Raw genomic sequence first — 17041 nt, forward strand, 5'->3', positions numbered from 1 at the left:
CTCCGGCAATCCAAGGACGTGGATGTTATTGCGCCGTAGTCTCCCTTCATAGTCGTCCATCTTGTCTTTGCGATGTGTCATCCACTAGACTGGCAGTGGTGATTTCCAGCTGTTAAAACCTTTTCCCTATTCTTGGCGAGGTCCGCCCTAATCAGCGTCACTTCAGAAGATAGGGCGTCGATAGATGTGGAACCCCAGTAATCGCAGCCATTAAATATTGCATTGTGGGTTCCGATGGGTCTTGTTCTGTGCTGTTAGGCTGTTTGTTGCTTGCTCCCCTTTTGTCAAGTAAGTCAGCCTTCGGACAGGTGTAACGGTCAAGTCTACTCTGTTGAGAGGTCCTCAAGCTCTTTGTATTGGACATGGCGAGGGGTGTCGCACATGGTGTCAATGAGGCACCGCCCGGCGGGGTATTGGGCGAAAGCTGCCCGTCCGCAGCAGCCAGCAAGGCAAGTGGTTGGAGAGTCACTTCAGGGCAGGTGCTTCGTGTGCTGGATGCGGGCCGGTGGGCACAATTTGCGTGTCTTTAAGCTGCCCCTCGCTGTTGCCCACTGCCCACTGCCCGTGCACGTCGCAATGGCCCCTGAGGAGCAGGCCCAGCGCAGGTGGCTTAGAAGGCCGTAGGTCAGAGCTCAGAAGAACCAGGGCTCCCGACGCCCCTCCGGTCCGGCACCGCTATACAGGTGAAAAGCCAGAGGAGCTGAAACAAAAGGAGGGAGGCAGCGTGAGGCGCCCCCCCCGCAGCTTGGAAAAACAAAGACAATGAGGCAGGGGGGGGGGCACCCAAGTCGCTCACCTCCGTACAATCAGTCCCGGGGGGGGGCCACACCGCTCGACACAGTATTCAGAAGCTCCAGGCGGGGGAAGGGCGAAGGTCCGCAACGCCGGCAATGGTTGGGCTTCAGGGTCCATGGGGCGCCACCAGAGTGTCCTCGGATAGCATGCGGCTCCACTTAGGCAGCGCCGGTCACGAGCAGCGCCAGTTTGGGTCGCAGAAGGAGCAAGGCTGCTCACAGCACAGGCGGCTCCTCCGTCGCAGATCTCCACCGCCGACGAGCACCCTGGTGGCCAAGGCGCAGCAGTCGTTGTATGGGTCAGGCCCCCTTGGCAGGACACTCACCACCGGACGGAAAGCAAGATGCCACTCAGGTGGTAAGTAGAGCATCAGAGGTGGGGGAGGGGGCACGCCGACAACCCCGACACTCTGGGCAGCAGGATCCTCCACTCGAGGCCCTGGCTCCACTGCTTGCCAGGCCTCTTGACTGCAGAGCGGATATTTTCGGCTCACAATGTCCGTTGCGGCACAGAGTTGTGGCGTTAGGACTGCGTGATTTCCGACACGCAGATTGGCACAATTAGAACGCATATGTGTGGCGGATTTATGGGGTAGAGGTGGAGGGCTCAGGAGAGACCCTAGCAAGCGGCCATTGTGGTTTGCGGTGAAGGCACGCCCCTGGCAACCCACTATTGGAGCCGTTAATGGACAGTGCCACCACACTGAGAGCAAAGGCACATGACTTGACGAAGGGGGGGGCCTATATCCAGATGATACATTTCTTGAGCTACAACAGATGTGGAAACAACAGTCGGCATCAGACATGCTGTTATATTACCAACTAAGGGCGGCATGTAGAGCAAGGTATGATAGCTTTCCGCGGGCGCCCCTCACTCTTGGAGCACTAGAAGACGTACTATCAAATGCATCTCCTCGCAAATTGATAACCCGTATATATAGTACCACCCAGAATTCATCCCCTATCACTACGAGTACATCTAAAGTGCAGTGGGAGGCTGACACGGAGACCACTATAACCGACAAACAGTGGCAATTTTGTTGCTCGCAGCTAGAAAATCTATCACCAAATTACAGGTTGCGACTTATACACTTCAAGTTTTTAAACAGGATATACAGAACACTGATACAGCTACACTGAATGGGTTTGCAGGCTGAAAGGAGATGCTGGAGATGTGGGGTGCCGGAGGCTACGTTCCTCCATCTAGCCTGGATCTGCGTGCTGATTGCGCATTTTTGGGAGGAGGTGGGCAGGCACATTGGAGATATAACAGACACAATTACACCTCACCCCATTGATTGCATTGATGGGCTATGTAGCGAAAACACCAAAAAGCTTGCGAAAATTAACACAGATGTTGCTGGCAAAACGGCAGGTGGCTATGTACTGGAAGAAGTACCGCCCCCCCCCCCACGATAGCGAGATGGCTGCATGCAGCCACGTACTGCAGAGATCAGCTGACGAATTATTGGGAACTAATGCCAGTAAGATCTAGGCCGGTAGATATATGGGAGCAGTTTGCTAGGTGGCCGGAATCCGGGTGTGAAGACCTACAGAATGCTATTTAAAAATGCGCCAATTGGGGGGAATGGCCAGACTGATCCAGCTAACTGTGACGACAGAGGACTATACACTGACATATACAGGAAGTTTACAGCGCACGTATGGAGATTGGATGGGCGGGCAGGTAACATCAGAAACACATTTGAAATATCAGGGGGACAGGGTAAGGGGGGGTTACTATGATGTTGCTGAGGTGATAAGTTAGTTACAGTGGCAGTGACTCAGAGCAACTATTAAATTGCATGTTATGTTGATCCTCAAATGTTAGTAGGGCTGAACCGCCGCTGGGCTTCAGGGATGTCAGCAAAACGGCTGTGTTATACGAGCCTGAAGATGCTTTAAAATGCTGCCAGCCCCAATGGTTGTAGGCGCCAAGCTGTGTTCACTGTACTAATGTGACAATAAATATTTTGAACAGGGAAAAACAAAAACAAAATTTGACAATCCTACTGCAGTAGAATATATCAATCACTCAAGATAGAACAAAGTCAAATATTTTAGCAGAATTAACCAAATAAGACTGAGCTTAATGGCTTCAGCATCACATATCTAAGAAGAGAGCACATTCCTGGCCTTCACTATACTGTATGAGATTGGAGCTGCCAAACCCTGTACTCTAGTAAATCGCAAAAAAGACACATTTTTAGTTTTCAGTCAATCCAGGCACAAGGGTGTACATATGACAAATGTCAAGACCAAGTTAAGGACTGGGGCATCACAAACGATTTGTGAGTGACTATGTGTATCAAAACTTTAACAACAGCATCTCCATAGGAAAATTAAACAAGTACGGTTGATAAAACAAATGCAAGAAAGGTAAAAAGAGTGACAAATAACCTCCAGGAGGGCCCACTACATGACTTTTCTGGGTCACAAAACGAACAATACAACATCCAACAGTCAGGCTTGTAAACTATTTGTCTTGTGGACTCCACACCAGGCCACAAATTTGTCCCAGTGCCCAGTAAAAACAGACTTGGTGGAAGTGCGCCTGGCACTAAGAATGACATCCACCATTCTGAACGCACTGAACTGCTGCAACTCAATCTCCACTCATGGGGGTGGAGTTTAATCACAGTCAGTTGAAAGACTGCAGTAACAGAACATGCTCCTGATATGGTAGTCTATTCAGCAGGCAGAATTTCATATCAAGTCGTTCCGGGTACAACACACCCCTGGCACAATCTGAAGCCACTAGGATGACTTATGCACAGTTGTTTCATATCTTTTTCAGAACCTGGGGGAGGGGGAGGAGGGGCGAGAAAGAGTACAGCATTTTAGTGTTCTATTCCATCAAGAATACATCTCCTAGTGAGTATTTTCTTGGAAACTCCAACGCAAAAAAACTTATGACACTGCGCATGCTTGACGTTTGCAAAAACATCTAGCCAGGGCTTTCCCTACTTTCGGAAGATGTCCTGCGGTACCTGAAGATGTAGATGTTATTCATGATCAACCAACTGCCATCGGCTGAGCTCATCTGCCCTGGCATTCAAGGATGCCCACCAAGTGGTTCACAACCAAGAAAATATCTTGATGCTCCATCCAACTCCGGGGGTTCCAAGCCAACTGGTACACTACCCAGAAGTGCACTTTGCCATGATAATTTCCGTGCCACATGGAGGTGGTGTTCCCCATGAGATTCAGTAATAGCCTTCCTTTGATGAAAGTTTAGAAGGCCTTCAGTGGCAGACAAATAGCCTATAGCTCCAACAGATTGGTATGGTGCCGGATTTTCATATGAGATTAGAGTCCTCTGATCTCCACCTCCGCTCCTTGATGACCTCCCTTACCCAGCAGTGATGCATCAATCAACACCAGTACCTCTAGGTGGGGAAGGAAGAGGGGTATGCCCCTTTCCACCACTGCAGATTATGTGCAGTCTCCTTTAAAATTTAAACACTATCAAGTTGCTCAGGACCAGGGTATACAGGATTTGGGCCAACATGTGTATTTTGAATTTTTCCTTCTGCAGGAAGGCATTCAGAAGACGAAGATCTTTGATGGGCCATAGGCCTACATCCTTCTTTGGCACAAAGAAATAGCAACATCAGCAACCCTCCCAATATCTTAGTCCAAGACCCTCTTGCTGGGTCCTTGATATGGCACCTATTGCAACAGATTGGACAGGTGTTCCCCTGAGATTCTTACTGATTCGGACGGATTGTCACCCTGGGAGAAAATATTTACTGGATGCTGCCTCCCTGCTCATGTAGGCCTGCACGTTACCTGCCAGTGCCATGTCCCAACCTTGTAACGACAGGGGCGATTGCAGCAGTGGCTGAGAAGACTGAAGCTGCCTATTCACCAGTCCCCTGCAGTAGCCTCTGAATTTCTTAAACTTTTAAGGAAGCTGATCGATAGGTTGGACCCCAAAGTAAATTGAGCCTTAACTTATCACTGTTGTCTCAAGTTTTTCAGGACACTAGCGCCATGACGCCATCTGGCAGGAGCATACTTTACAAAGCCTTTTAACTTAACATGTGGCTATACTTTCTTTGCAATGTTCCAAGGCAGAATTAGTTTTATCACAAAACAGGAGAACATCATCGAAAGACATTTCTATGAGAGAGGCTAAATATATTTTAAGAAAATATCCCTAAAAAATACACATATGCCTGCCTTGGGTATTTATTCGAACAAGATGCATGTAGAATTGTGAAAACAGGGAAATATCTAGCACTAGGGAATAAAAGATCATTTACAGCAGGTGGGATTTCCATATACATTAAGCACTCGCTGAAAGTACACTTCACAGAAATAAAGACCTCTTCGATTATCTTTCCGGCTGGCACCCTAAAAGGCCTTAATACGGTTGATGGCCCACTATTAATACTCCTAATCAACGTCTACTACAATCCTCAAAGGCCGGGCCCCAAGGACAAACTTACTCAGCTCTGATAACTCAGATAGAAAGTTTCTTCTACAGTTTGCATCTATGGAAACCATCATTCTTGGGAACTTCAAGACGCACAAAATAGGGGACAACGCATCGCAAAACCATAACTCTGGGACTACAGGTATTTTCAACGCCCTCATGCAGGCATACAATTTGGCAACAACGCATTCTCTATCTATAAGGAACAACCTCTGGGCATCCATAGCACCTACTTACAATAATCAGACCACAATAGATTATATCTTAATAAGTGAGAGACTACAAAAACTCATGTTAAACTACACTGTGCACCCACGGAGCGAAAGTGACCATGCTGCCTTAATGGTTCAGTTAAACATCACAGCAGACATTTGCCATTTTCTACGCTGTATTGGGGCTTCCAACGGGGAAAAACAGCATAAACTCCTCAGAAGAATTAAATGGGGGCCGATGGCAATTAAGAAGTTTGACTCTTGGAACCAAATGTGGACAGGCTGGCAAACCAGTCTTAACAATAAGGGCACCGTAGACGAATGGGACAATTCCGCCTACGAACTAGCCTCGCTGCTTCGGGGGAGCACCACATACAGAACCCCCACAGACCCATCACACACCCTAGGACTTGTCTCAGTGATCAAAGAAAGCGCCAAACAATTAAACGCCAAACGCAGAGCTTATCAGAAAACTGGATCAGAGTTTGCCAAAATGCAACTCAAAGTAGCCGCAAAAAGCCATTCAAAACAGGTTTGGGTCGCAAGACGTGAATGCACAGAGGCAAAATGGCTGAAGATCTTTGAGCTGCTGGCACCCTGTAAACCCCAAGAATTCTGGAGATATCTAAACAAATTATCCCACGGGGCCACTAACAGCGAGAACCCACTTGACCTGGGCACTTGGGTAGCCCATGTGAACACTGCATAAACCACAGTTGATGGACAGAATGCAGAACAATGTCATACATTCACCCCGGTACTGAGATTTGGGCGTAAATCCATCGTTTTTTTGCACTCCATACCACCCCAGTTCAGACATGGCCATATGCAAATCAGCCTTGACTCTGTGCCTCATGGAAACAGTCCAGCCCAAACTGCCAAGCCATGTCTTTCCTGGACCGGAATCAAGGATCCTAGGACCGGTTTCTGGTTATCAGCCGTCTTCAGCCAGGATAGCTTGACTCCAGTGGTGTGGAGAGCATGGGACTCACGTCTGAGCATACCCATCCCACTCGGGGTGACAAATGCAAAAACCACAGTTGATGGACAGAATGTAGAACAATGTCATACATTCACCCCAGTACAGAGATCTGGGCCTAAATCATCGTTTTTTTGCACTCCACCATTGTTTTTGCATTTGTTACCCCGAGTGGGATGGGTATGCTCAGACCGTCCCATGCTCTCCACACCACTGGAGTCAAGCTATCCTGGCTGAAGACGGCTGATAGCCAGAAACCGGTCCTAGGATGCTTGATTCCAGTCCAGTAAACACATGACTTGGCAGTTCGGGCTGGACTGTTCCCATGAGGCACAGGGTCAAGGCTGATTTGCATATGGCCATGTCTGAACTAGGGTGGTGTGGAGTGCAAAAAAACGATGGATTTAGGCCCAGATCTCTGTACTTGGGTGAATGTATGACATTGTTCTGCATTCTGTCCATCTACTGTTGTTTTTGCATTTGTTACCCCTAGTGGGATGGGTATGCTAAGACGTGAGTCCCATGCTCTCCACACCACTGGAGTCAAGCTATCCTGGCAGAAGACGGCTGATAGCCAGAAACCGGTCCTAGGATGATTGATTCCGGTCCAGTTAAGACATGGCTTGGCAGTTCGGGCTCGACTGTTCCCATGAGGCACAGGGTCAAGGCTGATTTGCATATGGCCATGTCTGAACTGGGGTGGTGTGGAGTGCAAACAAAACGATGGATTTAGGCCCAGATCTCTGTACTGGGGGGAATGTATGACATTTTTCTTCATTCTGTCCATCTACTGTTATTTTTGCATGTGAAAACTCTGTACACGGACGACTCAAACATAACTCCTCCAAAGAGTCCCACAACACCAGGGGAGAGAACTGGCAACACCATAGCCACACCGCCCATAACGTTGGATGATACAGTTCTTCCAGGCAAAAGTCTAGTATATACAACTCTAAAAACGATTCGACACAATGGGACACCGGGCCCCAATGGCCAGCCTGGCTCACTTTTTAGGGCAGACACAGACTTTTGGATGGAAACTTGGCCCAGTTATATGCCAAATGCAGGCTCCTGGGGGATGTTCCAGATTCCTGGAGGGGGTCGCTGCTGCACCCAATATACAAGAAAGGACTTAAAACCGACCCTAAAAAGTGCCGCATGATCGCCCCGTTGGACATTGAAGGCAAGGCTTACGCAAGCACTCTTCTGGCGGAACTTGCAGACTGGGCTGGCACTGAAGTCCTTTTGCCCTTCTTTCAAACCGGGTTCAGACCTGGGGGCTCCACCAAGGACGATATAATCGCCTTGTCATATTTAGCCCAACAAGCGGTGGCCTACCAAACCCTGCCTCTTTTCGCTTGCTTTATTGATTACTCTGCAGCCTTCGTCTGGGTAGATCGCACCATCCTCTGGCAGAAGTTGGCATGCTGGAACATCAGGCCGCCTTTACTACAAGCAATCAGATTGCTGTATTCACAAACCTGGGTAAGTGTCAAACTCTCGAGCGAGTTTGCCACAGAGAAAATCGCCACGGATCGGGGGCTAAAGCAAGGCTGTCTCCTGGCCCGATGCGTTTTAATTTATACACAGCTGGCATGGCCCAAGCCGCTAAAGGAGCCACACTAGCCACCCCCAGGATTGGGCGCACCAAGATCCAACTGATCTAATACGCTGACGACCCGGTACTCTTAGATTACACCAAAATTGGCTTATAAAAAGCACTTACTTTCCTTGCGGTCTACAACGTCAAAAATAAGCTGGTCGCCAACCCAACAAAGTCCAAAATAGTGATTTTCGCCACTATCCGAAAAAAAAGTGGCTAAGTGGAGGCTGGGTCAGTTGACTTTGGACTGTATACAACATTTTAACTATCTGGGGGTTCGGCTTCTCGAAACGGGCCGACCAGGGGTCCACCACCATAAACTGCAGCAGAAAGGGGAAAATATCACCTATGCCCTCTACAAATTACACGCAACCCTAGATAGTCCAACAACAACGGCTATCCAAAGAGTACTGAGGGCAAAAATCCTACCATCTCTCAATTATGCGCAACAGGCATTTCCAGGGAAATTTGGGAAAGATCTAGAAAAAATACACTGCACAGCCTACAAAAAGCTATTTCGCCTACCGGCCTGCACCAGTACCAACCTAATTTGTCTGGAATTTGACCTTAACCAACAAAAACTGGAAGAGATGGCGACATTGAGTAAATACTTTTATCTAACAACAGCGGCACCGGAGAACTCCATGAAGGCTGCTATAAAAAGCATCTTCCAAGAACCCGAGAATCCTTGGTTTGCCGGTTTCACTTCTGCCAAAGACCTCCTGCAGCTTGCAACAGAGAACTGGGACCCCAGCATAATCAAATATGCCACTATTACAAGTACAATAAAAAAGCAAGTACGTCTACGCTCCCGCACTTTGGATATGGAATCCTTGGTAGCAAGAGGCTTCCACGAGTCTCAAAGTCTCCCCCACACACTGCACAACCTCAAACTTCACCTTACCCAGGCAGTGGGGAGACAAGCACTACATAGGATCTTAGCAGCCAGATTACATCCTCTCCCCCTTAAAGAACTATATCCAACTGGGACAGTAAGGTCAGTTATTGCGGAGTGCTGTCTCTGTAAATACAAACGTGAGTCTTTGGCCAATATTTTACTCTGTTGCCCTACTCTGCGCCTAGCCCGCAGAATATATCTCAGGCCCATTCTACTTCAACTGGGCACTCGCACTGCAAAGAAAGCAGTCCATCGACTTTATATGTTGGACACAGTGAAGCATATGGCCAAGTTTGGCAAATTATACCCGTACAAACTGATGGACACTTCCCCCAGGCCGTCAGTTAGGCACTAGCCCGGATGCGGCCCGGCCACCTTTTTATCACCGGATTGTTTTTATCCAAGACTGCAAAAGAAAAATGTTAACAATTGTCGTGCTTCTAGACTTGTTTTTTTTTCGATTGCTGGATTTTAGACTTCTAGATACTAATTCTGTCATTTTAAAATGCTGTGTTTTTTTCATATTGTAATGGTTTTAAGTAACCACACAAATAAAGAATTCATTCATTTATTCATATCATTTACAGCATGCAATTTTCATGATGTAAAAGTGAGTTTACCTTTACAATTCATTGTTTTTTCTTTCTGACCAAAATGAAAAGTATAGTCATGTTTTCATTAAAAGCTCAACTATCAGAAATTGACAAATTACACAAATACAGGGCCAAATAATGACCCACCCTTTGGGAAGAAAGTTATTTTAAACACAAATTGATATTATTTCTGCCATGCATACAATGACATCTGCAATACATACAACATAGTAGGAGGCTATAGGTAGAGAGACAGTGAACCAGTTCATGTTTATCACTCATGAGGTATAAAATAAATGGTTTTATTAGTTCACAACCCAAACGAAACATAGTCAACTTACCAAGGCCTGTAGTTTAGGACATTGTATGGAAAACTGGATCAATGTATTATCTGTTATCTATTTAGAGATGAAAAGGAAAAACAATATTAAAGGTAAGTAATTTAAAAAAAAAGACTCTTTTTTTCACATTCAAAATTATGAGGTTTGATTACTAAGTAATGCTGCATATCATTATCTGGTATTTATGGCAGTTTCGGGGACAAATGCTGCCCTGGGAGCATCAGCATATGGCATACTTACTACATAACACAAAGACAATCCATAGACAACAAAGTGGTAGCTCGTGTCAGCAGCTTTGGCCACCACATTGCAGCAGCTACCACCCATTATGGAAAGTGTTGTAGTGTTAGGCGGATACTCCCACTGTTGTTAATATTCTGCCTTCTGAAGCCCAGGCCAATCACTGTAGGCATGCAGACAAAGCCAAATTTGCATGTAGGCATTATAATGTGAACCAGACTTGCTCCTGTCACCGCAAGCTACTAATGCCGAATCTGCATTAAAGTCATCGGTGACAGACAACACACCACCCCATATTGTATCATCCCTTTTCTGGTTTAATCTACTGCAGTGTGTATGAGCAACATGACGAGTCTTCCACTTGCACTCCAGCATGTTATGCGGATGTAATGCACCCATAGAAAGGAGGACTCAGTGGATCATTCCACATGTCAAACACCACATAGACCCTTTCCACCAAGAGATATTTCTCCCCAGAAATCTGACAGACCACTTAGGTCAAAATATAGCCAGGCATGCATGGTCGACACATACCATTGTAACATCTGCCCAGGCTAAGAGACATGTCCACTTGCTGTAATTACCCTCGTGCAGGGCCAAAACAGCACCTCTTCCTCGGCAGGACGTAAATGTATGATAATGAGGGCTGAAATTATATTGTTGTATATGTAGATACTACAATGTAAGAAACTATAATTTATTTGAGATCAATTGTATGTGAATGAAAAATTATGGTTGGTTTGACAACTTTGCTGTACAATATTTCTTAATACGCAGAAACAAGGTTAAGTAAACACATACGTTATATATATTAGCTGTAAACAGGTTGATAACATTAACAAGCACTCGAACAAAGTGCAATGTTGTAAATTCATATTATTGGATTAATACCAGTTATGTTCACCTGAGACTAACATTGAAATAAAGCATTGCAATATTTACAGGGATTAATGAACCACTAAAAATATGCTGGTTACCATTGGAACTATAATCAAGATGTTTTCCGCATGGGAGCTATTTATTTTACAGCACCAAATATTTTCTGATGTGCAATACAGATTCTTTTGCTTCCAGAAAAGCGACTTGTCCAGAGTGGCACAAACTACAATAAAAGTTAATAAAGGCCCATTCAATCACTCAAATCTAACAACCAACAGGACCCACTAAAAAGTATTATTGTGATGGTGCAATAAAATTCAAATGCTTGCGACCTTTGAATACTAGACTGTAGGAAGGACTGTGGTATCATTGCGGTAAATAGTGCCCAAAGAAACCTACACATTCAAATAAGAAAAATGACAATGTGCAGTATTTTGATTGAGTTCGCATTGGAAAACATTCCACACATTACACATTTCAAAAGACATCACGTAAACAGTCATAACTCTGGTACATATAGTATGTAAAACACTATTACAAGGGTCTTAGATAATTTCTAGTGTGGGGGAAAAAACAGGAATCACACTTTCGAGAGAGTAACATTCGGAAATCGATATTTCCACAACAATTTTCACAAGTTTTAGCCCAGTTTGTTCACACAGAGATTCTGATTGATTTCAGTGTGAAAAGGAATAACTTTGAATTTTGATGGGCCTAGGAATACAATGACTCTTCCAATGGAATTTAGGGAACACAGGTAAAATGCATCCTTGTGGGAACATTCTTTGCTGAAATGGTTGCCTAAATGTAAATATACTTCACAAACTGCTTGTGTAGTCAATTTTGTAAAAGATAATCTACACTTACAAATAACCTATGCACAAATGCAGAATGCCTGAGCTAAATGTAGCTAACATAGTTTTTACTACGCATAATATTTTTTTCTGACAGCTGGTAAAGAGCATGTTAAGTCTCACCAGAATGCACTCTTCTAGATCCATCTTTTCAAGCTCATGGCAATTCTGAAAGAAGACAAAATGAGGGAAATTTTTAATAGTCCATCCGTAATCTAATTTCTAAAAGTATTAACAAATGTTAAGAAAGCAAACAAGGTCCCTTAAATGCCATATAAATATTGCACACCTAAATGCAATGAAGGCTTGAAGCACCACATAAAAGAAAACTTTAGAGCACTTACTATCCTTATACAACAGAGCACCTGCAGAATGGCATTTTGAGTCATAAAACGTAATTTAACTAATAGTTAGACTGAAGCTAGAAAAATTCCCTAACTGCGTGAGTAGAGGCTTCTATAAAACACAACTGCATGAGTAGAATAAGTAACTTGAGGTTGAATGGAGGTTATGTGATCGATCCTACATGCCCTGATGTCGGCCGACCAAACAAGAGTTGCTGCGTGTGTCACTGCACTCAACGGGAGGACCATTCTCCTGCACCAGCTGCACCTTCTACACCAGCTGTACCACCATGTACTCCATCACTCCGACGAACACCACACTGATCACCCGCCACGCCGTACCCGAACCGGACCACCAGCTCCAATGTATACTCAACACGCACTCAATGTGTAAAAACACCACCAAACTCTGGGACCTCATCGACATCCTCACACCCGACATCATCTTCCTCACCAAAACCTGGCTAAAAGCAGCATCTGTGCTGGACATTGCCACGGCAAAACCTGATGGATACAAAATCACCCAGCAGGACCGCCCCAACAAACCAGGAGGAGGAATATCCATCATTCACAAAGAGACATTTCAGTGCACCACAAACATGGAAAACAGAACCACCCACATGTAACACTTCAACTTCAAGCTCCTCACAGATGGCACATGAACAATCAGGGCATCCTCACCTATCCAAACCCCCAAAATGGCGTCGAAGCTTCTGCACTCCATTGTACATGTTGTCACATCACTCGCTCTGGACTCCGACTACATCCTACTTGATGACTTAAACTTCCAACCCGATGATCTGAACAACACCAACACCTCCAGGCCCCTTGACAGTATAAACAACCTTTGAGTATCCCAACTTGTCAGCGACCCCTCTCATTTTGCAGGACATACACTCGACCAGATCTTCACCTCCAGCAACCGTGTGAAGTACAGCCATGTAATCAAAATCACCCGGACCAAGCACTCAATCGTCCACTTCAACATCTCCAGACCCCACTGATGCCCAGCGCCCCCCACCACAGTTGGAGCAAAGTGACAGACTCAATTGATGGAAGTGCTCCACTGCTTCAACCCAGCAGCCGCCACCAACCTGGATGAGCGAATCAAGAACCTCAAAACCTGGATCACCAACAGCGCAGACCCCATCACCCCCATCAAAAACAACAGACACCAAAAACTTTTCATAGCATCCCCCAGCAGGAATCCACTTACAAGGTGATGACTCAGTGGTATTAAACTCCATCTCGACTTCAAAAGATGTTTCCCAACGCGTCTCCCCTGTGTTGTCACTGTGCACAAGCGGTTGGGGATTTTATACACATTTGGTGGTCATGCCCTCTCCTGACTACCTACTGGAAAGAAGTCCTCGGCCATATTAAATGGGTGCTAGGGTACCCACTATCTGAAAGTCCACTCACTATCATTCTGGGCCTTAGGCCAGTGACCGCGAAACAGACGATTACCCTATTTTGGAAGAAAACAGAAACACCCTTCATAAATGTATGGTTCACTCGCCTATGGCACACAGGGGCAATGGAGTTGCTCATGGCGCGCCTACAGCTTCGGGACGTCAAATTCACAAAGCTGTGGAAACCGCTGGTGGATCACCTGGGACGACTGGAAAATGCAAGACTGCAACCACCAAGACTCCGAGCCCTACAGCTTTTTGATGATGCAGTACGTCCCAGTGATCCGGAGGGCTTTTGGAATTCCACTGACTAATCACTCAGCACAGCACCCCCATGCACTCTCCAAGATGTAGACATCTCCGTTTCTGATGAGCTGATTAATGCGCACGCCCTCGACCATCCCCGCATGTCATCAGATATAATATCTGGTATGGCTAGAGTAGTGCTTACCAGCGGTGTGAAACGACTTGGAAAATATAGCAAGACACCACAAATCCCCCTCGCCACATTAACCCCTCCTTCCCCACTATCCTTTTCCCATCCTGGATCCCTGCATATGGTTGTGTCTTCGTTTTGTTTTGTTTTTTTCATTGTTCATGATTTACAGCTCATGGGTATAATAATGATATCTTAACACAGTACAGGCATGTTTTATGGAGAAAGAGTGCTAAAATGTTCGAACGTGCTAGACAATTGGTACTCTACGATGCTAGCACTAGAGACTTGTACAGCAGACGCTGTCTTTTGCCAACAATATGATAGATAGGAATATGGAAAGCGTTGTCATCGGAGTTCCTAGGCCCTCTATGCTAGCACTCCTTGGGAGGATATGTGGCCCATGGACTCTTGCTCTTATTCCTCCTGTATTGCCTTGAAATGTCTGCATATTGTTGCACTAAATATTATGCTGTGTTTCTTTTTTCCCTATAAATGCCAATAAAACGTTCTGAAACAAAAACAACAGACAGAAAATCTTCCGAACAGGCCAGCTGGTTAACCCAAGAACTCAGGACAGCAAAGTGTGGCAACAAACAATGGGAAAGGAAATGGGGCACCAGCAAAGACACCACTAACAGGGTAGCCTGCAAGAATTTTCTCAACCTCTACCACAGTCAGCTGAGGGAGAGGAAAAGAATGCTCTAGCTGCACGCATTGATCCCATCTCCAACCACAGCAAACAACTACAGCATCAAAGAGGTCTCCAATCCCTCATCCAGAGAAAACAACATCACCCTGTCACAAGAGTCCTCTTCGAATGGGGAGAAACAGCAGCACTGATCCATCTTGATCTTTCTGCAATATTCAACACAGTATGCCACTACACCATATCGCCATTCAAGAGGACACTCATGTGGATCTCCTCTTTCCTCACGGGAAGAACACAGAGAATCAACTTCCGCCCTACACCTCTGAACCCAAGAACAGCCTCTGCAGTGCTCCCCAGGGCTCATCCTTCAGCCGTACTCCTTCAACACCTACATGACCCCCCTCGCCAACATCGTCAGAGCACACAGACTCAACATCATATCCTATGCAAATGACACTCAACACATCCTCTCCCTCTCCGATGACCCAACCACCATCTGAATCAACTTCCATAGATGCATGGAAAGCATTGCCGACTGGATAAAGAACAACTGCCTGATGCTCAACACTGACAAAACTGACGTGCTGCTCTTCAGGATTTACACCGACCCCGGGAAAGACTCCTGGAAGCCATCGCACATTGAGCCCTCTTCCACCCCACCAGGCGAGAAACCTCTGCATCATCCTAAACAGCAAGCTCACCATGAAAGCACAGGTGAATGTTGTATCCTCTGCATGCTCCCACACACTGTGCATGCTACGGAAAATCTTCAAATGGCTCCCTCTGTAGACAAGGTGCACCATGACACAGGCCCTCAACATCAGCCGACTGGAATTCGGCAACTCTCTCTATGCAAGAATCGCTGTATATCTTCTACAGAGACTTCAGACCATACAAAACGCTGCAGCCAAACTCGTCCTCAACCTCCCACGACAAACCCACATCACACTGCACCTCCAATAACCCCACTGACTCCCTACACAGAAGGAATGCATATTCAAGCTGCAATGCAACACACAAAAAGCCATTCACAACCAAGGACCCACCCTCATCAACCCCCACCTCAAGTTCCACCACCCACCCAGAAGACTGTGCTCCACCTCTCTCACACATGTATATTTCCATTATTTTATATTCTGTATTTCATGAACCAAACTCAATTTAGGCCTGCCTTTTCGTTACTTTGCTGGATTCTGTTCTCATGGAAATGCTTTGTAAACTTGCAATGCGAAGAGAAACTATGTCTCATAGGGAGAGTTCCCATTCGCATACTAGGACTATTTACAACAATTTCATTACTGTGGGAACATCTCCCATGAGAAACTGCCCTCTTGAACTCACTCGTGCTTTTGCAAAAGGACTATTGTTCGAAAGCTATACACACTGGATGGTATGACAGCTTAGGTAATGATCACCAATTTTTTGCTATGTGTCTTCTTTATGCTACATACCAATCACCCTATATGAACTGACCAACGTACTTAGTGGTCTGCCCAGATGAGGTGACCCAGGAGGTGTCACCCCGGAACTTGAGAATTATATTATACGTTGATGTGACAGAGAGAAGGGGAGATATTCTTTGGACTTACTCCTCACCCTTTGGGTAGAGTTTTTTGCAACTCCCTTGCGGACTCTGTTGGCCTTCCTTTCAACTGATCATATGCTGTGTGTGCTTTTCTCAGCTTTCTTTCCCTCTCATGGGAGAGTACTTGTGAACTGTCATGGCTCATGTCCCTTCCTGAACTTTACCAAAGCTTTGGTAATTAATGGCAAACTAGCATTTTGATTTGACTAACTTCTACTCTTCGGTCCTAAATTCCTGATATTGTGTATTTACTACTCTAGTAATTATGATAGATCTAACCTTAACTAAATCCTGTTTGAGGCTCTCCCTGATTTGTTTCCTATAATAAATTGTGCATTCAAATTGAGTTATTGATGGCTTGAGGGAATTTGAATAGAGAGATCCCTGGACACCAGATACTAATGTTATTATTCTGCATAGCTCTAACTGAATTATTAATTTGTATGATCTTGGTTTGACTGAATTTCTTCAGGAGATTTGGTCTAGCAGTGATAATACTTTACTTGTATAGCTTAGTTCTGAGAGTTATGTACATGAAGCTAATTACGAGTTTTTAGGTTAGTCACCCAATTCCTGGTCCTCATTGGATAACTGGAGGCTGATCCCCTATGTCAGACTCCTCTCGGCACTAAGCAAAATCCCATCCGAGGACTTGGTGAATGAGAACTAATGCGAGTGATAAAACAAAGAAGTCTGTGATCAAAAAGCGCTCTGCTACAACAGTAATTCTGGTAGCATGTCAGATGGTTAATCTGTCCGATTAAGTTAGGATATGGGG

The 17041-nt window shown here is 45.6% G+C and overlaps 1 protein-coding gene across 1 annotated transcript in view; it reads right to left on the minus strand.

Annotated features, from left to right (window-relative positions):
* FBXL2 (F-box and leucine rich repeat protein 2) overlaps positions 1-17041 on the minus strand; it is a 433116-nt gene that overhangs the window by 57887 nt on the left and 358188 nt on the right. The window contains exons 12-13 of the mRNA XM_086966812.1: positions 11958-12002; positions 9862-9918 (exon numbers count right to left, since the gene is read on the minus strand). Coding sequence (XP_086822938.1) covers positions 9862-9918; positions 11958-12002 — 102 coding nt within the window. The remainder of the gene's footprint in view (positions 1-9861; positions 9919-11957; positions 12003-17041) is intronic.

This window comes from Lissotriton vulgaris, chromosome 4_1 (genome assembly GCF_964263255.1).
Source record: "Lissotriton vulgaris chromosome 4_1, aLisVul1.2, whole genome shotgun sequence".
Taxonomy (NCBI): domain Eukaryota; kingdom Metazoa; phylum Chordata; class Amphibia; order Caudata; family Salamandridae; genus Lissotriton; species Lissotriton vulgaris.